We start from the raw sequence: 27,153 nt of genomic DNA, 5'->3' as shown, positions 1-27,153 counted from the left end.
CTCCTCCTCCACTTGATGCAGCCGGGGGCTGGGGCGGCTGGGCCTGGCGTGGGGCAGGATGAAGCAGGGCAGGTGGCAGAGGCTTTTCTCTTGCCCTGGAGGTGCTCGCTGGTCCCCAAGTCCTCTGCTGTCCCTAGGGGCTTGGGAAGGGACCTGTCACAGTGGCTGGAGAGAAAAAAAAAAGAAAAGTGAGAAGAGCTACACAAGCAAGTGCACTGGAGGGGGGTGGGGGCAGTGGTAGGGGCAGTAGAGAGGAAGACAGACTTAGCTACAAAGACCCCAAAACCTGAGGTCATGGCGGGGGGTGGGGGCGGCGGAGACTCTGGGACTTGGGGGGAGTCAGGAAGAGACAAGAGGCAATAAAGGGGACAGCTGGAGAAGTGAGGCTGGTTAGGTGACCTACAGCCAGAGGACTGCAGTGGGGGCTATGGGTGAAATACATCCTCAGACACAGACCCCAAAACAAAAAAGAAGTAAAGGAGGGGACGCTTAGTAGAAAAGGATGGCGGAGTGGGAAGTAGAAGTTAGAAACAAACGGCGAGGACTAGGGGAAGGGGGGCGGATCAGCCTGGAAAACACAGAAGGAAAGTGGGCATCTACAGACAGTGGAAAATGGGGGGGGGGGGGGGTGGTCCCGAAACAGAAAAAATAACAGAGCAGAGGAGAGAGAGTGGGCCTGAGACAGCCCGGCAGAACCGGGTGGAGGGGTCGACCCGAGCCCAACAGGAGGAAGGCCCGTTAGGGGCTGACACACACCCAGACGGAAGGGAGGTCCTGAGACGGACAGACGGAAGGGAGCCGTGGGAGCAGGGTCCACGGAGACAGAGCGAAGGGTGGAGGAGGGTTCACGCACTCAGGGACAGGACGAGGGGGGAAAAAAGAGGCCCCCCTCCCAAGTCCCTTCGGTGTGGGCCCTGAGGGCCCTCGGGGCGCAGCAGGACACGAAGGGAAGGCCTAGGGACCGCTGGGACCCCGTGCCCCCTCCCCTCCCCGCCTGCGCCCGCCGCGCGCTCCCGACTCCCACCTCAACCCCCCAACGGCCGGCGCTCGACGTGCCCGGCGCGCGCTCCCTCCCCCACGCCCCACCCCCACCTTCCCCTCCCCTCCCCTCCCCGGGGTCGCGGCGCTCCGCCACGGAGTGCCGGGCGCGCGCCCCCCACACCGCGCCCGGCTCGCGCCGGAGCCCGACCTCCAACTCCTTTTCCGCCTCGTTCTCTTCCCTTCCCGAGCTCTCCTCACCGAGCTTTTTCCTCCGGCCCCGGCGCCGCCGTTTGTGCCAGCCGCCCTGCGCCGTACAGCGCGCCATACCCCGCCCCCACCACCCGCGACGCCCCGCCCCCGCCTCGCCCGGTGAACACGTGACCGCGTCAAGGCGGAGGAGACGAACAGGCGCAGGCGCGAGCCGCGCGGGGCGGGGCGGTGGAGTTCAGAACACCCTCTCCCAGGAGAAAGGGGAAATAAATGGATCCGACGCTGACGCCGGGCTTCTCTGCGCCCTCCGCCCCGCCCCTTTTGTGCGAGAGGAGGAACGCTGTTAGGAAGGGCTGGATCGGGCCGGGGGTGGGGGTGGGGGTGGGGTGGTGCTCGTATATGTTGTGAAGCGGGTGGGAGGGGCATGCAAATTACTCCATTTACATAGACAGGCCCGTCTCCTTAGAGCGGAGAACGCTGCGGGAGGACGTGAAGCGGGGTCGGGGAGTGGCATGTAGATCATCATATTATTTACATGAACAGCTCCGCCTTCTCACAGCCCAAGATTAGGATTACTGAGAAGAGTCTGGGCAAATAGTTGGGAAATGTATGTAAATTTGCACGACAGCAAGTAATTTACATAGGGACAGTTTATAAAGGAGAAGAAAAAAGCGGAACGTCTTTGACAGAAGGGAGAGAGGACTAGAAGGGATGTGCAGATTCTGACCCGCTCTGCTCTGCCCCTTCGGGACAACTGTGTGCAGTCCAAATAAAACCAGCTAGGAAAGCCAGTCAAAGAAGACGTTTTCATGATTGTCTCGAGTCTTTTGAACATTCTGGACGACCTGACTTGGGGGGGATAAAATGCAGATGAGATCATTTAAATGCCCCGCCCCCTCCACCAGCCCCCAGGCTGAGCAGGGCCTCGGGCCTCCCTTGAGGACGGTTTAAGGCCAGCCTGGGGGAGAGAGAGTCACTGGGAGTGTCCTCAGTGGGCTGCACCAGTCCCTGGCAGAGCACGTGCAGGTGTCAGCGGTCCACCTGGACACTGGAGGTAACATACTGATCTTAAGTATGCATGGGGGTCAAGGTAGTATAAAAGCCCACACAGTCCTCAGGGGCACACACAGGATTCATGATCACATACAGGTGTGTCAGCAGAGCCAAATACACACCAAAACACACACAGATCTAAGGGGCACATATACACAGTCAAGCAGTAACTAGACACTGCCTCAGACTTTCAGGCATCAGAAATGCCTAAGTATCACCCACTGGGCTGACCCAGGGCTCACCCACAGGCCTGAATTCTCATTTCCTAGCCTCGGTGTCCCAGACAACACCACCCTTGTAGACACAATCACCAAAGGCACAGAGCACTCACAAGCAAAGTGTCACATACACACACAAGCAGCACCCATTCCTACAGATCCCATCACACCCATCACAAACAGAAGGACCTTCATGTTACATATGTGGGCAAAATTCCTCCACAACAGACACCTGAGCCATGGAGTCATGGTGGACCCCCACATCATGTCCAACCCTAAAACATGGACTCCAAACATAATCAGGGACCTCGTCTGCCTCCCTTCCCTCCCCACCACCCCAAAATGACAGAGGCTATGACACAGGTGTAAACAATGCTTTATGGGGGGGAGGGGCGTTGGGACAGGACAGGCCTCCAGGTAATAAATAACACGTACTCGCAATGGCAGGGCCAGGGATACTGAGGCCAAATGGCCCTGGTCTCAGGCTTTGTGAACTCTCTGAGTATGTTCAAAGAGGAGTTAGGGGTTCAGGGGAAACAGGGGTTAGCCAAGACAGAGGAAGCAGCAGCAGGTACGGAGAGATTCCCCCTTCCCCATGGCTCAGTCTTGCCCCTCAGCCAGGCCCCACCAGGCCAGGGAAGGGAGGCCGGTGGCAGGGCAGCTTCTCTGGGCAGGTGGGGCAGGTGAGGGGCTCGGCCTCCCAGGGCCTGGGTCTGGGCCCCAGACGGAAGGACAGGGCTGGTCCTGGAGAGCAGGTGAGCTGTAAGAAAAGTGTGCGGTGAACTGGGGGGTCCCAGGTCTGTCAGCTGCAGCTTTGTCGCCTTTCTGGGTATCTTCGTGCCCTCCTATCTGTGCCCTTCTGTCTATACTTTTTCTCCCTAACTTGCTACATTTTCTGACTTTCTATTTCTTGTCTGCAGGTAATGTGCGGCTGTCACTCTGAGGGCACCCACATTCCCCTGTGTATTTGCCTCAGAGAGCTGTCTCCTTGAGTCTGTAGAGGGGCGTCTTGGTGTCTACATTCTGTATCCCCACATTTGTATCTCTGTGTTCCTCTGTGTTCCTGGACTACCTAAACTCTAGGTCTCATTCCAGTGTTTTCCAAGTCAGAGATATATTGGACAATCGGTTCTTGCTTTGTGGTTATCTGAAGACAGCATTACCTGTGAGCTTTTAGAAATACCCAGATCACTTCAGAATCTCTGGGGTAAGGCCCAGGCATCAGTAGCTTTTAAAGCTCTCCAGGTGATCCCAATGTGCACAACTGCATTAGTGGGGAGGGAAATCAGTTTGGTGGGCCTTGAGCAATTTTTCACTGAAATAGAATAAAATAAAAAATACCAGAGTGCTTCATACATAATAATGTTGGTCCATAGACACAGAAAGCAAGTGGGTGTAGGTCAGAAGCTGGAGGGGGAACAGAGAGTGAATGTTTAATGGGTATGGGGTTTCCTTATAAAATGATGAAAATGCTTTGAAACTAGACAGAGGTGATGGTTGCATAACCTTGTGAGTGTACTAAATGCCACTGAATTGTACACTTTAAAATAGCTAAATTTATGTGAATTTCACCTCTGTTTTAAGAATATTAGTATGAGGAAAATGTGTGTTTTAGTTTTCTATGTGGGTGACTGCATTAGACCAACATACAAAGTGTATTTCCTCCTGTATTGCAATCGACAGTTTCAAAATGCACTCATTAGATTTGATTCACTGAGAAAACCCTGAAACAGACTCAAAACTATGTCCTGAGGTGAAACCCATCTGTTTCTACACAGCCCAGAGTCTTTAAATTGGATATGAAGAAAAATAATAAACAGTCTTTAGTTTATTGAGTCTTAGTTTACTGACTGTCAGGCCCTGTTCTCAGCACTTTACATGACTTAATTAATCTTCTCAACACTCACTTGAGGTAGGTACTATTATTAGCCCCACTTACAGATGAGGAAACCAAGGCCCAGGGACGTTAAATAATTTGCCAACAGTCACGCAACTATGCAGTGAGAGTCGGAGTATAAGTGCAGGCAGTCCAGCTCTGGAATCTGTGATGAGTCACCTTCTCAGATGGGGGAGCCAAACACCACACAATGTAAGTAATGATGGAGGGGACAGAGTTGAACACTTTAAAAAGGAGGGACAGGGGCTTCCCTGGTGGTCCAGTGGTTAGGACTCTGCGCTTTCACTGCCGAGGGCGAGAGTTCCATCCTTGGTTGGAGGACTATGATCCCACAAGCCATTCAGCACAGCCAAAAAAGGGAAATAATAATAAAAAGGAGGGGCAGTGGTCAGACTGCCCATCTAGATAGAGTGACCCCTGTTGAGAAGAGACATTTTAGCAGAGACCTGATGATGAATGGGAGTTGGCCTGAGAAGGGAGGTAGGAAGACAGGCATGGCTGATGCAGAGGCCTGGAAGGAAAGGAGCCCCGCCCCAAGAGCTCGCCCTTGACTCATCTCTCTCAAATCCATTCACCTGGAAATTATGTTGGCCCTGCTGTCAAAGTACTGTGTCCAAGGTCTAACCACTTTGCTCCAAGGCCATCCTGGAGCTGCCAATGGCTGGGGGGCATGGGGGGGGGGCGCGGCAAGTGGGTTTGAAGCAGAGAGATAAGAACTGTCAAGACGTAGTCACCCACAGAGAGGTGAGGATGGGACCAAGTCTTTCAAGCCTGCCAAGGACTCTGAACCAAGCATAGGGGAAGCAAGGCTTCCTGGAGGAGGCAGGGGAGGGTACCAGAAGAACAGAGGGAAAGAAGCAGATTTGTGCTTTAGGAAGACCCAGTGATTACATCAAGAGGGGACATGCCTGGATGCAAAGATGATCAAACCTAACTCACCTTTCAACCCCTCCTCTGCCCCCACCCTGGTCCTGTCCACCACAGTCTTGACTTTGCAGTAGCCTCCTCACTGGTTTCTGGGCAACCACCCCTGCCCACCCCATCCCCACCCCACCCCCGCAGTCTGTCTGTTTGCAGCCAAAGGGGCCCTATGAACACCTGAATCAGATCCTGTCCCTTCTCTGCTGGTATAAGCCAGAGCCTTCCCCGTGGCCCACGAGGCCCTCACTCATCTGCTTCTCCCACCCCAACCTCATCTTTTGCTCACCTACCCCCCCAACACACTCACACACACACATCCACTCACTCTACTGCAGCCACACTGGCCGCCTTGACTTCCTCACCCAGGGGAGGCAGGACCCTACCACAGGGCCTTTGCACTGGCTCTTCTTTCTGCTTATAACACTCTTCCCCCAGGTCCCCACACGACCCCCTCCCTCACCTCCTTCAGGTCTTTGCTCAAATGTCACCTTCTCAGTGAGCCCTCCCCTCATCATCCCATTTGACCGTCCACTCCTCCACCTCCCCACCCTGCTTGATTCTTCTCCATAGCTTTTATCTCTCTGGCTGTTATACAGTTTGCTCCTGGGTCTTGTTTATTGTCTGTCTCTTCCACAAAGGCAGGGATTCTTGCCTGTTTTCCCCACTGCTGTTATCCCCCATGCTGTGAACAGGGTCTGGTGCGTAGTAGGTGCTCAACAGACATTTGAGGAAGTATGAATGGGAGGGTCGGAGATGCAGGGCAGAGAGCTGGCAGTGGGATGAGAAGAATGGGTGGATCTCCCGTGTCTGGGAAGACAGCCCCTTTTCCTGATTGTGTCTCCTTTTCTATGTCGCTGTCTCTGCTCTGTCCTCCCCATTGCTGGGAGACCAGCCCTGCAGCTCCCGGGTCCCCAGAATCCCACCTGACTCTGCAGGTCTCAGCAGCCACAGGGCTGAGGGGCCACGGCCTGGGCACTCCGAGGCTGCCGCAACTGGCGAAGGGAGGCATCACCGTACTGAATGCCGGAGCCCATCCTCTCGGGGTCCAGCTCACCTTGGGGGAGGGAGGGGAGAGGTCAGGACCAGTCCCTGGAAACCTCTGGGCTCTGCCTTCCACTCCCAGGCCGGTCAGGTGGGGGGTCTCACCTGAGTCGATCTTGTTCAGAATGGTGCGGGCACACTTCAGGAATGCCTCCTCCACATTCTCACCCGTGAGAGCACTTGTTTCCAGGAACATTAGCTCTGGTGGGGGCAGGGGGACAGACACTCAAGACGGTCAGGGCCTCAGTCAGTCTCCAACCTCCACTGCTACCTGCTCTGACCTGCTACCTCTCATTCTGTCCCCCAAGCCTTCACTTCGGGCCTCCGTACAATATGTTCCCCTGCCATGAATGCCCCCTTCCCCAGGTACCCACCGGGCTCTTCCTTCAGAACTCAGCTCCTATCTCCTCCTCCAGGAGGCCGTCCTGACTTCCCAGGGTGAATCAGGTGCCTCCCTGGGGCTCTCATTGACCTGTTCGCCTCCCCCTTCCCAGCCCTGACCTCTTTGCGCTGTCTCTCTCTGGAAATGGTCCTCCTCCCTCCGTCCCGGGCTGTGAGACCATGGGAGCTGGGCCCAGGGCTGCTTTCATCACTGTGTCCCCAGTACCGTCCTGCACAGGCCCCGTTCAGTCCACCCACTAGCCGTGTGGCAAGGCCTCCCAGTGAGTCAGAGCCAGCATGCAAACCCACGTCTTTCTGATAGCAAATCCTCTAAACCTGGAGGTTACAAAGTGAAGGCACATGGACAGACCCTAATTCAGCAGATGTGGGCCAACACAATGTTTTCAAATGAGTTTAGACCTGCATACCTCTTGTTGTAGTCACTAGTTTAGTTTTTGGATTCCACATATAAGTGATAACAAGCAGTATTTATCTTTCTCTGACTTACTTCACTTAGTGATATGTTCCAAGTCCATCTATGTTGCTGCAAATGGCATTATTTCATTCTTTTTTATGGCTGAATAGTATTCCGTTGTGTATATATACCACTTTATCCATTCACCCGTCAATAAGACACTGAGGTTGCTTCCATATCTTGGCAATTATAAATAATACTGCTATGAACATTGGGGTATCTTTTTGAATTCGTTTTTTGGTGTTTTTTCTTTTAAGATACATACCTAGGAGTGGGATTGCTGTGTCACATGGTAGTTCAATTTTAGTTTTCTGAGAAACTGCCATACTGTTTTCAAAAGTGTTGCGCCAGTGTACATTCCCAACAACAGCGTGCCAGGGGCTCATTTCCTCTAAATCCTCGCCAACATTTGTTATTTGTGGTCTTTATGATGATAGCGTACTTGCATACCTTTCAGTGTGGCTGTCAGTCTTGTCCATTCCCCTAACATCAGTGTCTGCTAACCTGAGGGTCTCCCCTGCCCTTCTCCCTTATTCACAAAATGTGCCTGTCCTCTATGGCATCAGGGTTTGCACTCTCCACCTTATACCAATATTCTATGCTGCCTCCCCATGGTGGCTGAAACCTTAGCAGCCAACATTCATCAAGCACCCATTCATCCAAGCCGTGCCAAGAGTTCCCCTGGACCAGCTCCCTTTAACCATCATACGCCATGTGAAGCAGAGTGTGTGATAGTTAAGGGAGATAGTCCAGGGGGGCACCTATTTTTCCAGATGGGGAAACGGAGTGGTCATATAGCCCGCTCATGGCCAACACCCAGATCTGAATGCAGACCTCTAAAGTTGCACATTGCCCTGCTAAGCAGAGCCACAGAGAGCTAGGGGGCTCTCCCAGGCTCCCCCTGAATGGCCCCCATTCCTCTGCTGGTCCCCTGCCCCACCGATCCGCCACCAAGACCTCACCGTTCTCCTGGGCAAAGCGGGAGGCCTCCAGGAAAGTGACCTCACGCTCCGGATCCAGGTCCTTCTTGTTGCCACAGAGAATGACCACGATGTTGGGGCTGGCCAGTGTGCGCGCATCCGTCAGCCAGGCAGCCAGCGAGTTGTAAGTCTCCCGGCTATGGAAAAGGGAGCCAGGAGGCAGGCAGGTGCAGCGGCAGGGGGCAGCCCGCGCCCACCCCACCCGCTCCGTGCACCCACCTGGTGATGTCATATACCAGCAGGGCTCCGGCTGCCCCTCGGTAATAACTCCGTGTCACCGACCTGTGGGGCCAGGGGGACCCAGTCACCCCCGAGGCTGGGGTCTGCCCCAAGACTGCCCCCCTCTGCGGAGAGAGACTGGTGGTTCGGAGGCCCCCCTGCACTGCTGGCCCCTCCTCCTAAACTTGGCCATGGTCTGGGTCTCACTACAGTTTCTCCCACTGGTAGCCTACTTCCCTCAATCTTTATCTTGGCTACCTGCCTCTGTCACAGTCTCTCCCTACCATTTGTTTGTCTTTGGCCACACCATGTGGCTTGTAGGATCTTGACCAGGGATGGAACCTGGGGACCTCGACAGTGAAAGTGCCAATCCTCACCACTGGACCACCAGGGAATCCCCTCTCCCCACTTCTGACTCTCTCTGTGTCCCTGTCTTCTGCATCTCTTCCTTGGTATGTACCGTTCTATGTCTTGTATGTGTATCTATCTTTAATTCTCTATTTCGCTCCATCTCTGTTGCTCTGGCTCTGTCACCCTTTCCCTTTCATTCATCGTTTCCCATTCATTCAACATTTTCTGTCATCCCCCCTTTGCCCAGTTTTGGGCAAGCACTACGCAACTACATCTGCTCAGCTCTCTCCTGCTGTTTGGGGAGGCCCCGTTCCCAGGGTGGTTAACTGTCTGCTTCTCGCTGTGTCACCAGGCTGAATCCCTCTGGAACTCGTGCAATCACACTACAACCATTTACAGAACACTTACTGCCATCTTGGAGCAGTCGCACACCTCTCTCCTGCATCCTCTCTGTGTCTCTGGGCAGCTCACAGAATGAACTCTCACGTGAATATTAACTCAGAAGCTACTCAGTGCTGACCAGGGACCACCCTTTCCCAGGAGCTGGATTCCCTTGTTTCTCTCTGCTGGCTATTTCCCACTCAGGGTTTCCATGTGTCTATCACTTTTTCTGCAGACATTTCCTGAAGACATACTGTGTGCTGAGCCCTCCACATTGGCCTGTGCCCCAGAAACATCCATTTCTCCATCTCTCTGGCCACACCTGTCCCATTCTCCCTGTCTTTGTCTCTCACCTCTATTTGAGTGTCCTAATCTCCCTCTTCTCTCTCAGTCTGCCTCTTCTTCTCCCTTCCTGAGTGTCTGTCCTCTCAACTTTCCTTTTCTGTTTCAGTCATTTTCAGTTACTCTCTGCTGCTTGCCCCACCTCAAGCATCTCCTCCTCTCCAGGCCTTACTGCTCCCTGGAAATAAGTCTCCATCCTTCCAGCCAAATGGGTCTATCCCACAGGGTCTCGCTAGGGTTGGTCATCCCTCCCTGGCCCTCCCACTCTTAATCATGCTTCCTTCTCAATCTTTTTGTCTATCTGCCATCCTCTCTCCAAGATACCTTCTTTCTTTGACTACATGGACCTGCTCATCACAGTCTCTCTTGCCCTCTCTCTCTACCTTGCCCACCCTCTCAGTGTGCCCTTGCTCCTGTCATTATGTTTCCAGGTAACTCTGCATGCCTCTTTCCCTTCTCTCTCCTCCCCTCTCCCCCACGCTTTCTCACTGGGAGCCCAGCCCACCTACCGAAACCGCTCCTGGCCAGCTGTGTCCCAAATCTGTAGCTTCACGGTCTTCCCACCCACGTTGACCACCCGAGATCCAAACTCCACGCCAATTGTGTGGTTGGAGTCCTGTTTGACTGGGAGTGGGAGGGAGAGAAGAGACAGGAGGGCGCTCAGAGGATTCCCCGTCCCTGAGGCCTGTGCAAACCCATTCTCATTGCTGGGTTGACTGAGGCTCAAGGAGGACCTGGCAAAGAGTGTATATCAAAGGACGGACCTGGCAGCCAGCACTGAAGTTGTACCTAAGGCCAGCCCCACCCCTGCCCAACAGCTGCCTACTTGCCCCCACCATGGCCCTGTGCATGGTTTAGTGCACCCAGAACCACTCCCAGAAACTCACATTTATTCTCAATGAACTGATGAAGGAGACATGATTTGCCTGTTCCTGCACTGCCAATCACCAGGAATTTGAAGAGGAAATCTGAGCGGATGGAGCCAAATTCAAGAAAAACCCATTCGGAGAGAAAGACATGGAAAGATGGAAACCAGGAGAACATCACAATTACAGGGAGAGAAACAGACACAAGCAGATACAGAACTGTGGGTAACAACCATTACAGATAATTCTTGCAGAGTGCTTACCACATACCCAGCACAAGTAAAAGTCTTTTCTTACATCAACAACTCACTTAATCCTCAGGAAAGCTCTGTGAAGGAGGTATACTAATAATTATCCCCATTTTCCAGATGAGAAAACGGAGGTCTTGAAAGGTTAACTGACTTGCCCAAGATCCCACTGCTAGGTACAGCCGGGATTCAAATTCAGACCAACTGGCTCCAGGGTCCAAGTAACTATTACTTTGCTAAAGCCTCTTGAAAACCATTTTATCAAGGACTACAGTCTTGTCCTTGCGCCCCCGCCGCCCCACAACTTCGCTTCCTACCACTTTCTGATTCATTCACCGCACTCCAGCCTCTGGCCTTGTCTACTCCGTGAAGACGACAAGCTGTTTCCTACCTCAGCCTCTTTGCATTGTTCCCTCAGCTTTTCTCTATTCGTTGAATGAATGCAGCTCCCTCTGACTCCTAATCCATTGTTCTTTCTATCGAACCCTGTTCTCCCACTTTCTACCCATCCATACATCCGGATTTTCCAATTCTGTCCCTTCTTCCCTCCCGCAGTCGGAGGCACTACAGCTAGTCTCAAGCTTAAGCCCCGCCCCTTGCCGCTAGTCCCACCCCCTAATTAAAGAACAACGCACCCGCAACCGCATTCCAGCCCTCTCCCAGGGTAATCCCTGGGTCCAGAGCATCCCTTCAGTATCCCCCAGCCCATCAAGCTTGATCTTTGCCATTCACAGTCAGCTCCGCCCCATCCACTCAGGCTCCGCCCAGACACAGTAAGGATCATCCTTTCCTTCAAGGTCTACCATGACCCATCCTCACTGCATCCCTTAAATCCCGCTCCAGATTTCGCCCACACCCCAGACCCTCAGACTCCGCCCAAATTAACTAAACTCAGCCTCACACCCACTAAACCCCTCCCAGCAGCCTCTAGGCTCTGCCCCATAATACCAGGCCCCGCCCCCTGACATATAAGGCCCCGCCCCATACACAGGCCGCATCCTTCCTGGGCCCAGACCCCAGACCCCAGCGTCCGCCCACCACCCTCACCGTAGGTCTCAGCCATGACTCGGTGGCGGCCGCTTAGGGCCGCAAAATGGCGACACGGCCGCGCCTGCTCCTCGGCTGGCAGCCGCTCTGCTCGGGGTGCAGCCCCGGCTCCTTCCTACTCCCGGGGCCGGCGCCGCCACTTCCGCCTCCACCCCCCTCCGGCGCGACCCGCTAACGCTGCGGGATACTAGGGAACGCTTCCCCAAGGCCGGGATTGGAGGACTCGGCAGGTAAGGGGCGGGACAAAGGCGCAGATTGGTGGTGAGAGGAGCAGGGTCTAAAGGGGCGGGACCAAGACGAGCTATTGGTGGTGCCACAGATGCTTCGCCCAGCTCAGAAACGGATTTGGTCAGGAGCCCAGGGGCAGAGTCGAGATTCCAGATTGGGTAGGAGCGGACTTGGGGGCGGGGATAAGGATGCAAAGAAGGGAATAAGTGTAAGATTGACAGAGCCTAGAAGAGGAACTACCTTGAGCTGGAAGTACTGATCTGAAAGGCAGGAAGGATGAAAACTGGGATGGTACGCACAAATTAACCTCCTACCTCCCTTTGCGGAAAATCTTACAAGAGAACCCAGAAAACCTCTGCTTTATGATTTGTGTCTTGCTCATGGTCCCATTGGCTCATTCGCAACAGTTCAATAGTTCTCCTATTGGTCTAGAGGACACTATAATTCCCCAATTTGGCTGTTCAGTTATTCCATCTTCTCATTTATTTGTCTGTAATAGCTAAGATTAGGAGCCCACCTCGACCGAGCTTAGAGCAGAGCCTTCAGTCCATGAAACTCTGCCTAGCAACCACTTCTGTCACCACAGTTGTGGGTTGATTGGCTAGATTCAGAAACCTGGGGGAAACATTTTTTTCTAGATCCCCACCACAAAGACCACAGAGACCCAGTTTGCACTTGGCTGATGTATTTGCATAAAGTCGGGGAGAAACAACAGCACTGACAGCATAGACTGAGCTCACTGGCAGTAGAAATCCCATATCTGAAAAAGAGAAAGGGGAAACAGTGGGGAGAAAACCAGTGGTCACACCACAAAGGATCTAGTGGTTTTAGCAAATGCTGCAGCCTCAGGGACCAGGTTTGGCTGCACAAGTGCTATGCAAATTAGCCTAGAGCGTTCAACTCTGCAGCTCTCAATTGAACTTGGATTTAGAAATCACTCATCTTTCAAATAAGAAAAGGCAGGGAGTCTGTTCCAGCGCACGCAGCGAGGCTGCCAGGGCGCCGAGGTTGCTAGGGTGCTGAGGTTAGGAGCATCTTTGCCTGTCACTGCAACCCAATAGTCCTCCCTCGATTCCTGCCAGCCCCCAAGATACTCACATCTGTCTTGACATCGGTTTTGGCAGGTTTCAGGGTCTGGTCTTCACGTACGATGCTACTTGGGAAATAGCCCAGGCGAGCAGCTCCGTCTCCATAGTAATCTCCCTGAACCTGGGGAAGAGGAGTTAAAAGCCGGGGTCTGGGAACATGGCAAGCTCATTCCTGCTCAAGTCCTGTGCACACTTGCTCCTCCCTGATCATCTAGCTGGCTCCATCCTTGTCAGTCCAATCTCAGCTTAAAGTCGCCTGCTGCAAGGTCCTCCCTGACCACCCCATGTGAATTAGTCACCCAGTCACTTTATACTAATTCTCAAAGCAGCACACACGAGTTGGTATTTTTGATGGCTTGTCTCCTTCATCAGAATAAAAGGCATCATTCTTTCTTGTACCTTCGGTGTCTATAGAAATTTGGCACTACAGGACATGCCCTAATAATTGCTAAAGAAAGAAAAACAGAGTGGATCACAGCAGCCACCCCCTGCCGACTGTATTTCAGTTCACTCTCTGGGATGTGCCCTGTAGGTAAAAAAGTAGGGTATGCTCCCACCCCAGCTCTCTACCCTTTCCTCCTCTGTTCTCCCAAGACTCACGCTGCCTCCCCAGAAGAGCCGCCCTCGGCCCTTGAGCTTGGAGAAGACATACACCACTTGGCCCTGGTGTATGGTCAAGAAACGGCAGTCAGGGGCCACGTAGTCCTGAAGGGCCACGGCCATGGAGATGGGGTCTGGAGAAGGAATATAGAAGGGAGTGAAAGCACCCTCCACACAGGCTAGCAACCAAAGCCCTCCACACACCCCGGGACCCCTAACGCTCACAGCTGCATTCCTCATCGGCACACATCTTCCGGTCAGCCAGCTTGGGCATGGGGCGGCCACCGGCACCAGGCCCCGGGAAGGCAGACAGCAAGACAACACCGAGAAACACCAAGGACCAAGCCATCATGGACTCTGGGCAAGACAGTGGCTAAGGCAGGAATGGGGTCTCCAGTTTCCTCCCGCCCTCCCTCGGCAGTAGCATAAGGAAACCTGTGTTCTGGGACTGGTCCCCTCCTTAAACCAGCCCCAGATTTTGCCCACACCACCTCGAGCCTGCTACCCAGGCAGAACCATTTCAAGGACAGGGTGAGGGTTGCCAGCACAAGGAAATACCCAGAGAGGCCCAAGGCAGCCCAGGCCACTCCAAGTAACAAGTCACCCCCCTCAACAGAGAGGCTCAGACAGGCAGGTTAAAATATCCAATTCCATCTTTTCTGAGTTGGCTTGGAGAACTAGGCCCCTCAGCTGTGCCCCCGGAGACAGAACAAGAGGAGCCAGTATGGAAAAACCACCTTGGAATTTCCTGTGCTGAGGGGCAGCAGAACAAGGCAGCCCTTTGATTGCCAGAAATAGCCCCAGCTCTCAAGTACGGAGTGAATATTATATGTTGGGCCTTAGGCTAGGCGATGTCCAACCATGATCACTATTTCTTCTCAGAAACCACTTCCTGACTGCCCTAAACTACTCTCAGAGCCTCACCTTTCTCATCTGGGATACTAGTTATTTAATAAAGAATTCACCATGCATATTTTTGTTTATTAGTTCAAATGCATATCCTGCACTACCTTGAAGGGGGACCATTATAATCCCATTCTAGGTAGAAATGGAAGCACAGAGCCTTAAGGAACTTGTCCAAGGTTAGTGTCAATAAGTGGAGAAGCTAGATCTGGCTGTAGGCCCATACCCATCACTACTGGGCTTGGAGCTGTCAGTTGCCCAAGGCCAGAATGAAACAGTGGCAGAGGATGTGAACTCAAGTTTCCTATCTAAAACCACGCTTCACAGAGATCCACTTGCCTGAAGACCCATCTCTTTCCTCAGGTATTCTCACCTCTGGCCAGCAAGTCCAAACTTTAGTTTTAGGGGAAGAAGATGGGACACACACAGGCTTGGGGTGGGGAAGGATTCCTCCTGGTCAAAGACTGGGCCTAAGCCATCTCCACACACACAACACCCAGCACCAACTACCATACAAGCATCAAATAGCTCTATTCATGTCACCTCCCAGAGGCTTCCCTTGATCACCCATTACTGCTCCCCAGCTCCACCACCCCATCACCCCATCATGTCAGTTCTATCAGAATTCAGCGTCTAAAATTAGCTTGTCTATTTCATTCACTACTGCATATTTTATGCCACAACAGTACCTGGTGTGTATTAGGTACTTGGCAAGTTATCTGTGGAATTTACTGAGTGCTTGCTAAGTACCTGGGGTGGGGTGCACAGCTCAGGAAGAAAGATGAAACTCAGAGTGGGGACATCAGTTGTCTATCGTGGGGGTCGGGAGAGACTGTCCAGAGACCCCACGTTCCCACGTGCTGTCTGCAATAACTTTATGTGGTGAAGATGACAATCACCCTCCCGCTTCCATCGTTTAGATCCTACAAGGAGGAAGTGTGCATGTGGTGCCCTAAGTCTTCAGCGTTTCCAACACCGTCGTTCCTCTTTAATGGAGAGAGCAGAGCAGGTGCAAGCTGGGGCTCAGAGCCTTAACACGGGAAAAGACATCCAGGGAGAATTTAACACTGTGCCTCATTGTATTTATTTTTGTGGTAATTTTCTATTTCTGGCAAGGGATCTCATTTTGCTATCTATATGGTGTGAGAAAGGGTTTTAAGCTATATATATATATATTTATACACACACACACATTTAGTCAACTTAAAAATTGTCAAGTCAGATCTGTGACAGACTGCTAAGCTTCAAACGTCCCCCATTTCATCTCCCCTTCTTATCCAGCTTCAGCTGTTCAGCCAGAAACCACATCTAGCTTCCACTGCAGCTGCAGCACTGGAGGGAGAATGAATCAGTCACCTGCCCGAAGCTCCTGGCTGGTGTCTCCCATGTGTGACCAAGTCAGCATGGACCTTCCCCACAGCAGCAGCAGGGACCTCTTCCTGAATTCCAGAGACTGCAGCTCAATCGGGGGCTGCAAAGTTGAACTCAGCATCTCCAACCCAAACTGCCATTCCTACCATCCTTTCAATGATTTCGTGAATACTTGTTTTCCTTCCATTTCTTTCGGAAGTAGCTATAGTGGTTTCTATGAGACTCCTGCTATGAGAGAAAGCATTTTTGTCTAGAAAAAGGTAAAGAAAAACCTCTTTCTTAACACTCTATCATGTCAGAAAATTATTGCAATCAACATACGAGTCTATAGTGAATGGTGTGCCATTAAAAGCAGCATCCTTGTGCAGTACAGAACCTGCCCAACTGTACTTGGCAGCCTGGGTTTTAACTTCTTGCCCTGAATTCTGATTTGAGACAAAACAGAAATCTGCCAAAAATAGTAAAAGCAACTTAAGTTTGCACAGTGTTGCTACACTATTCTGTATTTTCCCAAAGTTGCAATCCCCAATGTGCTGAGCTTCTCAAACACCAAGAATATTCTGGTGTGCAGGGAAGGGAAACACGGAGGACAAGAAAATAAAAACAAATGGTTGTGAAAAAACAAACCGCAAAAAACACTTTAATTCCAGCCTAACAGCACCAGGTGCAATGTCTGGGGACAGACTCTGGGTACAATGCTGTGTGGAGACCACTCACTCACACTCGGCTCCAAGGCCCCCAAGGGGGACTTACCTTCAGGGGGCTGAACCAAGGGGGGAGGGGGTGGCCCCAGAACAGGGGGCCGGGACAGGCATGGGGAAAGGGTGCTACTTCTTGGCAAAAGAGATCTTCATGGCATTGTTCTGGGTGATCTTGAAGCCCTGCAGGGCGTCTCGAGCGGCCCCTGCCTGCACCTCATTGTCAAACTCCACGAAGGCGATGTCGTGCCGCCCAGGAACCAGCCGGACCTCCTTGAACCCAGGGAACCTGAGAGAAAAGGCAGAGACCTCAGGGATCCGGCCTCAGCACTGCCCTCGAACATTCAAGAATCCAGTGAGTAGGGGCCAGGAATGCTGCTAAACACCCCATGATGCAGAAGACAGCCCCAATAACAAAGGATCATCCAGCCCAAAATGGGGACAATGCTAAGTTGATGTGCTCAGTTGAATCTGACTCTCTGCAACCCCGCGGACTGTAGCCCACCAGGCTCCTCTGTCCATGGAGATTCTCCAGGCAAGAATACTGAAGTGGGTTGCCATGCCCTTCTCCAAGGGATCTTCCCAACCCAGGGATCGAACCTGCATCTTCTGCACTGGCAGACAAGTTCTTCACCAACGAGCCACCTGGGAAGCCCCAGAATAACCACTACCCTCTACTTTTATGGTCTGCTGTTTCTTTCATTTCCCTCTTCTCATTCCTTACTTCCTTCCCCATTAGGCAACCATCCTCAGGATTACCGGGTATCCTTTATTCCATCAGCATTCTTAGAAACTATACACTGTTTTGTGAACATGGTATAAAACTGAATGGTATGATTTTTGTTTCATTCAGTTTCTCAAAATTTCCTCTCGACCCTGGTATAAAGAACCACGCAGCATGCTCTTCCTGTCCCCTCTAGCTGCGAGCACCTGCACTTGACCTCGCCTTTCTCCCAGGCTGCCTCCAGCTCCCAACCACACCATGAGGAATGCCCCACCCAGTCCCTTGGGCATGTTAGAATTTCATATAAACAGGAGCAGTCATCAAGTGTTGTTCTTTAGTCACTAAGTTATGTCTAACTGTGTGACCCTAGGCTCCACTGTCCATGGGATTTCCTAGGCAAGAATGCTGGAGTGGGTTGTCATTTCCTTTTCAAAGGGATTGAACCTGCGTCTCCTGGATTAGCAGTGGATTCTTTACCGTTGAGCCACCAGAGAAGTCTAGGTGAGCACTTGACTAAACAGTGGACAGTTACCCCACGCAATGGCCCGCACCCACCCACATCCCTGAGGGGTCGAGCACCCCCCACTCCCACACCTGCAGTCTGAACAGGCTGCCTTCTTCCAGTCTAGCCAGCATTCAGTGACATCTCCCTGTTGCTGGACTTGCACCTTGCCTTTGTCTAAGTTACAGACTGGAAAGATGAGATCCAGAGTCATCTCCCTAAAGGCAGAGGACAGCCTGCCCATCCTGGCCACTGCTGCCGTCCACGCCTGGCCGCTGCAGGGCTGGCCTCAGCCTCCTCCTTCTGACCTCCAGGCGCTGTCCCCGCCTGCACAGGCTCAGGCTCCACCAGCAGAACTATGAGGCTTGTCCCTGTGGTGCCACCTCGCGGCCACCACCCTCCGGGCCCAGCCCAGCCAACGGCCCCACTTACTGGTTGAAAAGCATGGAAAGCATGAGCTCGTTGGTCTCCTCCGGCAGGTTGGTGAGGAACAAGATGTGATTTGGTGGATTTTCTGAAAGCTGCAGGAGAGCGACGGGAGACCTTAAGTCTGGTCGGGGATCTATGGCCCTCCTGCCCTCCAGCCCCGCCCTACTTGAATTCTTTCTAGTCTTTCACCTAACAGACCCCGTGTTGTTGCCAGTCTACCCGACGGTGCCCTAGACTATAAGCCACAAGGGACCACAGTTGCATCCATAAGGGGGTGCTCAGCAGAAGTTCACAGAGTGAAGCGAGCTGCAGCCCACCCCCGTTCCAGCCTCCCCTTGACCTGCTCCAGCAAACACACCAACTCCTCTGTCCCAGGGCCTGACGCCACTGCTAAATCTTCATCCTCCAACAGCACCTCCTCAGGGAGGCCTGCCCAGACCACCCAACCTAAAACAGCGCCCTGCCTGCCATTCCTGTCTCCTGACTATACTAGACCCTGGGAGGACCAGACACTTACAGGCTGAGCAGGTGGCATCTGCCCCGGCATAAGCTGCTGTGGTGGCATGGCCCCCGGCGGGAGCTGGCCGGGCGCTAGTCCTGGAGGTGGGATCATGCCCGGCGGCGGCATGTAAGGGGGCTGGCCCGGCATGTGGTGCATGATGCGGGGCGCCTGAGTCATCGGCGGCATGCCCTGCAGGGAGAGGAGGGCAGGGCTGAGAGGGCACCAGCAGGTGGGAAGAGGTGTGATTTCAGTGTTGGGAGGAAACAGGAGAAAAGGTTGTTACAGGAAACCCCGGGTGTGAGACACAGAGAAAAGATCCAGACTTGGAAAAGGCAAGAAAGGCATTCAAAGAGGGATGGATGGAGCAGATCAGGCCCATGGTCACAGGGGACATCAAATTAGAAAGAGATAAAAATAAATAGAAACTTTTTTTTAACATATAAAAATTGGTTAGGGGAAATCCCTAGCCATCCAGTGGTTAGAACTTGGTGCTTCCACTGCAGGGGGAACAGGTTCAATCCCTGGTCAGGGAACTAAGATCCCACACGTCACTCAGTATGGCCCCCCAAAAAAAGAAAAGATAAATTGGTCAGAATGGCCTAACTTTGCTTGTGGACATATGAACAAATTTGGGGGCCTACTGGGGAAAAAAAAAAAGACTAGAAGAAAAATAAAAACATTATCAACTAAAAGGGGTGGAAATAAACACTATAAGCAGCATGGTACTGCTTTAAAACTTTATGGGGACTTTCCTGGTCTAGTGTTTAAGAATCTGCCTTGCAATGCAGGGGACCTGGGTTTGATCCCTTGTCTGGGAACTAAGATCACACATGCTGCCGAGCAGCTAAGGCCGCATACCACAACTGGAAAGTTGGTGCATCAAAATAGAAGGATCCCGCATGCCGCAACTAAGACCCGACACGACCAAATAAATAAATAGAGTGTATGGAGAAAGAAACAGGCCCAGAGAACAGACAGTGGAAGGCAGATAGATGGGGATGGTCAGGGCTGATGCAGAAAGACATGGTAAGGGATGACAGCAAGGGGAAGGGAAAGGCTGAAGGCAAAGAGCACGTGCTCCCAGGGGAGACAGGAGCTGAACCTCATGTGAACAGTCTAAGCTGGATGGAAAGCTGGGCACAGCAAGAGCAGAGGGTAAAGATGGGGCAGTTTAACCCAAGACACGGACACCGACACAAGACGACCCATCAGAAGGTTCAGAGGTTCGGAGACCAGAGTGGGTCCAATTCATTCATCTTTTCTTTAGTACTTTATGCTTTCTGTATCTTGTTTAGAAAACAGGATGTTTCTACTCTTATAGTCTCACCAAGGTCATAAAGACATTTTTGTTTTCTTCAAGAACTTTGATTACTGGAGCTGATACACTCAAGTCTACTGTTTATCTCAAATTAACTTATATGTAGTCAAGGCAGGGCTTAACTTTCCCCTCTTGCAAAATTCCAATTGGTCCAGTATGATTTATTAGGGGAAAAAGCCCTTTCACCCCTGGAGAGCAGTGGTACCTCAGTCACATACAGAGCAACCACATACACACGTGCAGGTTTCTGGACTCTACTCTGCCCCACTGGTCCATCTTCCCATCCTCAGGAAACCATACCATTCCTCAACAACAGGCCACTGCTTTGCCATCACAGGCATTTATAGACAGCCGGTCTGTGCCCACAAATACCTCTCGGGATTCTGATTGGGACAGAGCTGACTCTTAAACCAGTTTGGAAAGAAATGGCATCTTAATAGCACTGAGTCTTCCAATTTCTCTCAGCCGTGTTCTATCGTTTCAGTGGGCGGCCTTGCACACTTTTCTTGGAGGTGTTTTTCAATCTGAAGTATCCTTGTTTGTTGCTAATGTACAGAAATAAAACTGACTTTTCCATATTGATCTGGTGACCTTGTTAAATGAAATTCTTTTAATCCTAATAGCTGGTTAGTGGTTTCCTCTGGATTTGCTTCATCGACACTGACTTTAGAAGACACAGCAAAACCAAGGTCAAGGAGAGAAAAAACAAAAAGACTGAGACACACAGAAAAAGATCCCGAGAAATTGGCAGGGAGGCGTAGACATTAGACCTTTCCAAGTGGAGATACCATCATTCACATGCTCACCCCCCTATAGACAGGCACACAATCTCACAAGAAAAATGGAAGTGGGGGGAATGTCTGAATCCCCAAGGAGGTACCTCTCCCTACCCCACCCCGCGCCAGCCCACAAGGCCAAGGGAGACCTGGTGGTGAGAGGGCCGCGTCTGCGGGCCCTGGCTTACCGGGACAGGCCCTTGCACGGCGCCCACCACAGGGGCGGCCGCCCCTCCCTGCACGGCTTTTTTGGCAGCTGGGGTCTCCTGGCTCTTGGGCTTCCTCTTCTCCCGCTTGCGGTCCCGCTCCACGAAGGTGCCCTTCATCTTGGCAATGATATCCGAGTCGGTCTTGGCGTACTGGATGCGCTGCCCAACAGAGAGCAGAGAGGGTGAAGGAGACTGGACTTAGGAGCCAAAATGAGACCTTGCTTGGAGCTTGGTGGGAAACATCATCGAAATCCCTTGGCCTCAATGTCCCCACCTGTGAAATGGGTACTGAGGTATTTCCCACTTCAAAGGACGATCAGGACTAGTACCTAAAAAGTGCTCTAAACAGTGCCTGGCATGTAGCAAGCTCTCAGGAAGTGGTTGTTGGGATTTTTTGATAGGAAAATGGGATAGCTCCAAGCATCAGCTCAAGGTAGAAGGAAACAAGGCCAGGATAGGAGCACTATGCAGGGAGGTTTCCATCATACCTTCTCCAAACTCAATCTCATTCAGCGGTTTACAGAGCACCCAAATTTGCCCCGAGGATTCAGCAATGAGCCAATCACACAAAAGCCCTGCTCTTGTGGAATTAGTTCTCTGGGGAAGATATGACAGAGATTAAAAAGTGAACCAACAGGAGAAGGGGAGGTGAAGAGTTGAGAAGTACTGAAATTTTCAGAGTGCAGCCAGAAAGACCTCAGAGAGATAATGCTGGTGTAGAGACAGGGTGGGAGGGAGGCACGCAGGCATCGAGGGAAAAAAGCGTTCTAGCAAAGGAAGAGCCACTGAAGAGCTAGAGTATGGGGTGTGCTCAAGGAACAGCAGGGAGGACTACGTGGATGAGGAGGCAGGCGACATCACAGAGGCAACAGGGGGCCTAGGGACTTTGTCTTTTCCTGAGCAAGCCAGGAGTCACAGAGTGTTATAAGCAGGGGAATGACGAGCTCTCACTTGTGACTCCCAAGGAGCGCTGTGGCCACGGGATGGAGAGGCCTGGGAGGAGCAGGGGGTCAAAACAGGGAGAAGGGTCGAAGCTGGGACTAGGTGGGTACCAGGGGAGTGGGAAGAATCAGTGGAGGGTTTTTTTGGAGTGGAAGTTTGGTCGTTTTTTTTTTTAATTTTATGTTTTCAGCAGGTTTTCCAGGTAGAGTTGACAGGATTCCCTGACAGAACTCACAGTGGCTCAGTGCTTTCTACGGTTCAAGCACTGATGTCAGAGAAAAGCAGGGAAGGAAGGTCCACACAAAGTTATTTATGATTTTTAGTCCTCAAAAGGGAATTTCCAGATACTCCAGAAAAGCAATGGAAGACGTGGCAACTGTGGTCTCACACACCCACAACAGGAGACAACAGGCAGGAGTCAGAAAGCAGCCCCATCCAGAAAGAGGTGAGAGCACCAGGCCGCCTGTGCCCCTGGGGCCAATGTGTTCCACGTGAAATGACATGCCTGGAGCCTGCAGGCACTGACACTTGCTGTCACCACCCTGCTGGTTCAGGGAGCCATATTCCAAACAGGTGAAACTCAGAAGAACTGACAGAGGGAGAGAGAACTGACTGATATGGCAGGAATTCTGGATCAGGGCAGGGACTCTGAATAACAGAACCCCTGTCTGTTCAAGGCCTACTGAACATCTGTAACCCACTTCCTCCCATCCCATGGCCCATGTAACCATGATTTATACATGAGCACCTGGTACCCAGTGTTAGCCATCACCGTAACCCCTGATCCTAGATGAACTCTCCCCTTATCCCAGACCTGGGATCCTGACCCAGCCTCACCATCACAACTGAACCCCATCTCCCACAACTGAACTGTTGGGGAAGATCCCCAACAGCCACAGGCATTTCCCTAACCCTTGCATGGTTGGCCAGCAACCTTGGAATCAAATTCACCACCAGGATCAGCTCCTTAGCCTGACTTCTGACAACTCTCCAGGCCATGCCCACCCCACCATCTCCCACCCTCCACTTCTGCGGAATGAATTTGACTCACTCCCTCAGTTACACAGGTTCTTGCTTATCTCCCATTCTTAGTTCATTTGTCTTTCTCAGCTACTCTTCTCCAACTCTTACTCATCCAAAAAGGCTCCCCTGCGAACTCCCAGACGGGGTGAGAGTAAGCTCCCTGAGTTCTGTGCACTCGCTCGTCCCAGCCCTGAGCCCTCGGGTCGTCGCCACCTGGAGACAGGCATGTCTCTCCAGTGGCACTGTGGGTCTACAAGGGCAGAGCTGGGACTTCCCTTGATTGCTGTGTGTCCCCACATCCCCAGTACAGTGAACAGTGGATGCCGAGGACCAACAGGAGGAACTCCCATCCTTAAGGCTCTGATCTACAGGCGACAGTAGTCCAGACCCATCCAGCCTGCAACAGCACTTGGCACAAGCACATGCCCATACCCTCCACCCCCGGTGCTCACCATGGGCTTGTCGTAGAAGGGGAAGCCCTGCATGGAACGCAGGGCGTTGGTGGCGCTGCTGACCTCCTTGAAAATGACAAAGGCCTGGCCTCTCATCTTCAGGCTTCGTGACACCAGGATATCCAGGATCTGGCCAAACTGGGAGAAGATGGCGTACAGGGACTTCTTCAGCTCTGCAGTGGGGAGAGGAAAGACCCAGCGGTGACTGTAGGCTGGGGTATCGTGTCCTGGGGCTGGAGCTCCGCTTTTCAGAAGGGACACCATCAGCCCCCTGACAGAGTACTGAGCAATACCATCAGCAGCCTAGAACCACTCAGGTGGTCGTGTGCATTGACTCTGTAGTAGGTCAACAATCAAGATACCTACAAGGTCGCTGCAGGGGAACACGAGTCACACATACAGAGGGCACACAGTAAATACTCGATAAATGCAAGCACTTCTCCTCACTGTCTCCAGCACCTTGACATGAGCCCCTCTGATCTGGCCCTGGCTGACTTCTCCCACCTCATCTCTCCCCATGCCCCATCTTCACTCCTATAGCTCCAGCCACACTGGCCTCCCAGCACTTTCTCAGGCCCGTCACAGCAACCTTGCCTCAGGACCTTTGCACTGACTGCTCCCTCTACTAGGAGCAACCTTCTGATGTGCACATGGCTGCTTCCTTCCAGTCACCCAGGACTCAGCAGAGATGTTACCACCTGAGGCCTTCCATGACCACCCTGGTGAAATAAGAGCCCCCTCATGTCATTCCCCCCACTGTGAGAACCTACTTGCTTTTCTTTCAAGGCATTTCCCACCTCCTGACATTATGTTTGTTTCCTTTTTGTTTGGTCCTCTTTCTGAAGAGGTACAAGTCTATCCTATTTGTTTATCACAATATCCCCACAGGGAACTCCCTGGTGGTCAAGTGGTTAGGACTCTGTGCTCTTATTGACAAGGGTCCAGGTTTGATCCCTGGTCAGGGAACTAAAATTCTGTAAGCCCCTTGGTGTGAGCCAAAAAAAAAAAAAAAAAAAAAAACCTAAAGAATAGTGTAGTTGCCAGCACACAAATCTCTAAATACATTTGCCTGAAGAAACATAGCAATAAGTGATTTCTGGGAATAACTTCACCGAATTTTCACCTCTACTCTATGAGGTAGCAATTATAACTGCCCCAATTTTACTAATGTGGATAGAGGCTCTCAGAGGATCTGTCACTGGCTCGGGACCCAAGTCCATCTGAACCCAGGACCACCAAACCTCCCTAGCAAATGGACAGCCAGGAAAGGGTATCAGCCTTATGCAAAGAAGGTACCTGAGCTCAAGATACCCGGCCGAAGGGACATTAGGAAAGAAAAGGGGGATCAGGTAAAGAGGAAAGCAAATAGCCAAAAATCCTGATGACATTTCCGAGATTTGTCTCCACCTGCCATCCCCATGAACTCAGTGTGGGCCTTAGTCATTCCCCTAGGTGCCGGGCCTCTCCCCAGTCTTCTTTCTTGCCCACGCAAGTTCACCCTCCACAGTTGGAAAGATCTTCCACAATTAACTGCATCCCTTGCCTGGCTCCCCAAAGCCCTCAGGATGAAGTAAAACACCCCACCCAGCCCTCAAGGCCTCAGGAGCCAGCGCGCACTGCTTGCCTGAATGTTCTCCATGAATCACCAGCCTCTAGGTCTCAGGCACCCAAAACAGTACATGTGGTTCCCAGGATGCCCTGGGCTCTTTTGCCCCTGGACATTTGCACATGCTAGTCCAGGTTAGTCACTCTTCTGCCTCATTGTAATACAAATGCTGCTTCCTCTACCTGGTAGGCTTTCCCAAAATGTCTCCTGTTCTATGAACCTGAATACCTCTTTCCAAGTGCCCAATCCCAGCCTTGACTACTATGCCTCAACTTCCCCCTATTATGGCCATGGCTACTCTGGGCTATCACTGTCTGGGAGCAGGTCTGTCATCTCTACTAGACTGTGGTTCCATGAAGTCAGGACTAGGACTGTCTCAGTCACCATGTCCACAGCTCCCACAGAGAACTGGCTGGGCACAATGCTCTAATAGTATATGAGGAATTTACATGGCTTGTTTATTATCTTCAATAGCAACTTTATCGGTAACTTCAACTTAATGCCAGCAAGCTTCTTCAGTTCTCCTTACAGTTTTCTCGAGCAGATAATAAGAGCTAACACTTATATCCAACCCTTACTAACTGCTAAGTACCATAATAAAAAAAAAGCATGGAAGTTCAGTTCATATATTCCCCATAACACCTGCACAAAGATTTTGCCCAGTTTTCCTATATGATTTTGCCCAGCTTTCCTATATATAAAAAAAATGAAAAAAAAAAAAAAAAAAAAAAATGAGGTTCAATAAAAAGTGACAACTTGCTCAAGAAAAAAGAAAAGTATGTCACATCTAGAATCGAGTTCTTAACCAGAATTCCATATAGTGGTCTCAGCACTATTTCCGTGCTGTATGCCTTGGGCAAACCATATCCCTCTGCAGTCGCAGTTTCCTTATCTGAGAAATGGGAACAATAGGTCCTTCCTGCAGGGTTGCTGTGAAAGTTAAATGTAACCATTATTTATACATCAGCACCTGGTACCCTGTGTTACCCACCATCATGGTTCATTTCACTTTATTTTGAAATGAAACGTTTTCACTGTGGGCTAATCACTTGAGGGCATGACAGTGGCCAACAATTGCAGTTCTTACCCTCCTGGAGCTCAAAGGCCAGGAAAGAGACAGCCCCCTGATAGCCACATCAGGACTTGACTGGGGAGGTTAAGGGTTTTAGGAAGTCGGAGGCAGGCACGTGGGTGGTAAAGGGAAGGGGGAGGCATCCTGGAGGAGGGGGGGTCTTAAAGCTGAAACCGTGAAAGACCTTGAAAGACCAGGTTAACGGGAAAAGTGTAAGAGAAAATGAGGAAATACCAAACGCACTGCCTGTGCAAAGGCTGAAGGGTGAACTCTTAAAGAGTTTGGCGGGAGAAGGCTGAGGAACAGACATGGATGCTGGGGACAGAAGAGGGGACAGGCTCGTGTGGGATAGCCTGGTGTCCGGACTATCCCTAAAACTCACCATCCTTCTTGATCTTCTCATTGAGATTGTTGATATAAATAGTGTGGTTGGGGCGGGTCTCGGGAACTGCCATGGAGTAAGTTGCTGAGGTAGGTCTGAAAGAACGAAAAAGTACCACTCAGTCCTGGGTTTCGGAAAATCCTTTTGTCCCAACGCGGGCTGCTTAAGGATCTTCCTTCCAAGAGAAAGTCAAGTAAGGTAAAGAGGAGGGAAGAGGGAAGCACGGTTCGGAAAACAAAGCAAACGCAGAACACAGCTTCTCCTCCCCGCGTGGTGAGGGAAGTCTCGTGAGGTTAACTACGAGTCCCAGGATGCTCTACTCGACTTAGTAGGCGGAGCGGCCTAGGCTCCGCCTAGGTAGCAATTCCCACTGGCCCACGCGCTCAAAGGCCGGCCCAGGAGAAAAGGCCCGGATGTAAGAGCCAGTTAAAGCAGGCGGCACGCTTTTCCAAACACCCCCCTCCTCACGCAGAAAAAAAATAGTTCCCGCTACACAAGGCGTAGGAAAGCCCGGGCGCCAAGCGCTCCGCCGCCAGGCGCCCACGGCCGCTTCTGCCCAATGCTCACCGGAACAGTCTCAGATCCCGCAAGCGGTGCCTCCTACGCTGCTGAGCGCCGACCACAAAAACTTCCTCCTGTGGACCCGCCTTTGTCTGTCTACAAGCCAATCTCTGCGCTGAAACTTGGTAGCTTGGCCAATCAGAGTAAGGCTCGCTC

The 27,153-nt window shown here is 51.9% G+C and overlaps 3 protein-coding genes across 7 annotated transcripts; all 3 read right to left on the bottom strand.

Moving 5' to 3' along the window:
• Positions 1-41: 41 nt before the first annotated feature.
• Positions 42-11,785, bottom strand: RAB4B (RAB4B, member RAS oncogene family). Of its 4 annotated transcripts, none has more exons than XM_065926154.1 (8): positions 11,612-11,785; positions 10,338-10,418; positions 9,960-10,074; positions 8,377-8,439; positions 8,140-8,294; positions 6,427-6,522; positions 6,204-6,334; positions 42-165 (listed from the first exon to the last, which is right to left on the bottom strand). In XM_065926154.1, the coding sequence occupies exons 1-7, from the start codon at positions 11,625-11,627 to the stop codon at positions 6,219-6,221; spliced, it is 642 nt and encodes a 213-aa protein (XP_065782226.1). In that variant the 5' UTR covers positions 11,628-11,785; the 3' UTR covers positions 42-165; positions 6,204-6,218. The 4 variants fall into 4 exon arrangements, with proteins under 4 accessions (XP_065782226.1, XP_065782225.1, XP_065782228.1 ...); XM_065926153.1 differs by lacking the exon at positions 42-165 and adding an exon at positions 2,822-3,222; XM_065926155.1 differs by lacking the exon at positions 42-165 and adding an exon at positions 3,233-4,680.
• Positions 11,786-12,518: 733 nt separating this feature from the next.
• MIA (MIA SH3 domain containing) lies at positions 12,519-16,253 on the bottom strand. 2 transcript variants are annotated; one of them, XM_065926159.1, is made up of 4 exons: positions 13,753-16,253; positions 13,528-13,661; positions 12,938-13,048; positions 12,519-12,599 (listed from the first exon to the last, which is right to left on the bottom strand). In XM_065926159.1, exons 1-4 carry the CDS (start codon positions 13,877-13,879, stop codon positions 12,576-12,578), a joined length of 396 nt encoding a protein of 131 aa, XP_065782231.1. In that variant the 5' UTR covers positions 13,880-16,253; the 3' UTR covers positions 12,519-12,575. The 2 variants fall into 2 exon arrangements, with proteins under 2 accessions (XP_065782231.1, XP_065782230.1); XM_065926158.1 differs by lacking the exon at positions 12,519-12,599 and having other exon boundaries at positions 12,729-13,048.
• Positions 16,254-16,450: 197 nt separating this feature from the next.
• Positions 16,451-27,131, bottom strand: SNRPA (small nuclear ribonucleoprotein polypeptide A). The gene is made up of 7 exons (XM_065926152.1): positions 27,004-27,131; positions 26,437-26,531; positions 23,377-23,549; positions 20,939-21,118; positions 18,672-18,845; positions 18,158-18,246; positions 16,451-16,788 (listed from the first exon to the last, which is right to left on the bottom strand). The coding sequence occupies exons 2-7, from the start codon at positions 26,507-26,509 to the stop codon at positions 16,629-16,631; spliced, it is 849 nt and encodes a 282-aa protein (XP_065782224.1). The 5' UTR covers positions 26,510-26,531; positions 27,004-27,131; the 3' UTR covers positions 16,451-16,628.
• Between the last annotated feature and the right edge of the window lie 22 nt (positions 27,132-27,153).

This window comes from Muntiacus reevesi, chromosome 2, assembly GCF_963930625.1.
Source record: "Muntiacus reevesi chromosome 2, mMunRee1.1, whole genome shotgun sequence".
NCBI lineage: Eukaryota > Metazoa > Chordata > Mammalia > Artiodactyla > Cervidae > Muntiacus > Muntiacus reevesi.
This window is presented reverse-complemented; position numbering and strand designations above follow the sequence as displayed.

Bases quoted from the DNA above. Each gene is read 5' to 3' on its own strand.
- RAB4B (XM_065926154.1), bottom strand. The intron at 8,440-9,959 runs GTAGGTGGGCTG...CTGGCCCCACAG, and splicing joins GCTGGCCAGGAGCGGTTTCG to GTCGGTGACACGGAGTTATT. The intron at 8,295-8,376 runs GTGGGTGCACGG...CCTTTTCCATAG, and splicing joins CTGGTATATGACATCACCAG to CCGGGAGACTTACAACTCGC.
- MIA (XM_065926158.1), bottom strand. From the start codon at position 13,879: ATGATGGCTTGGTCCTTGGTGTTTCTCGGTGTTGTCTTGCTGTCTGCC. The intron at 13,662-13,752 runs GTGAGCGTTAGG...TTCCTTCTCCAG, and splicing joins TGCCGATGAGGAATGCAGCT to ACCCCATCTCCATGGCCGTG. The intron at 13,049-13,527 runs GTGAGTCTTGGG...CCTCTTCCCCAG, and splicing joins GGCTCTTCTGGGGAGGCAGC to GTTCAGGGAGATTACTATGG.
- SNRPA (XM_065926152.1), bottom strand. From the start codon at position 26,509: ATGGCAGTTCCCGAGACCCGCCCCAACCACACTATTTATATCAACAAT. The intron at 23,550-26,436 runs GTGAGTTTTAGG...TCCCCACTGCAG, and splicing joins TGAGAAGATCAAGAAGGATG to AGCTGAAGAAGTCCCTGTAC. The intron at 21,119-23,376 runs GTGAGCACCGGG...TCTGTTGGGCAG, and splicing joins CCTTCTACGACAAGCCCATG to CGCATCCAGTACGCCAAGAC.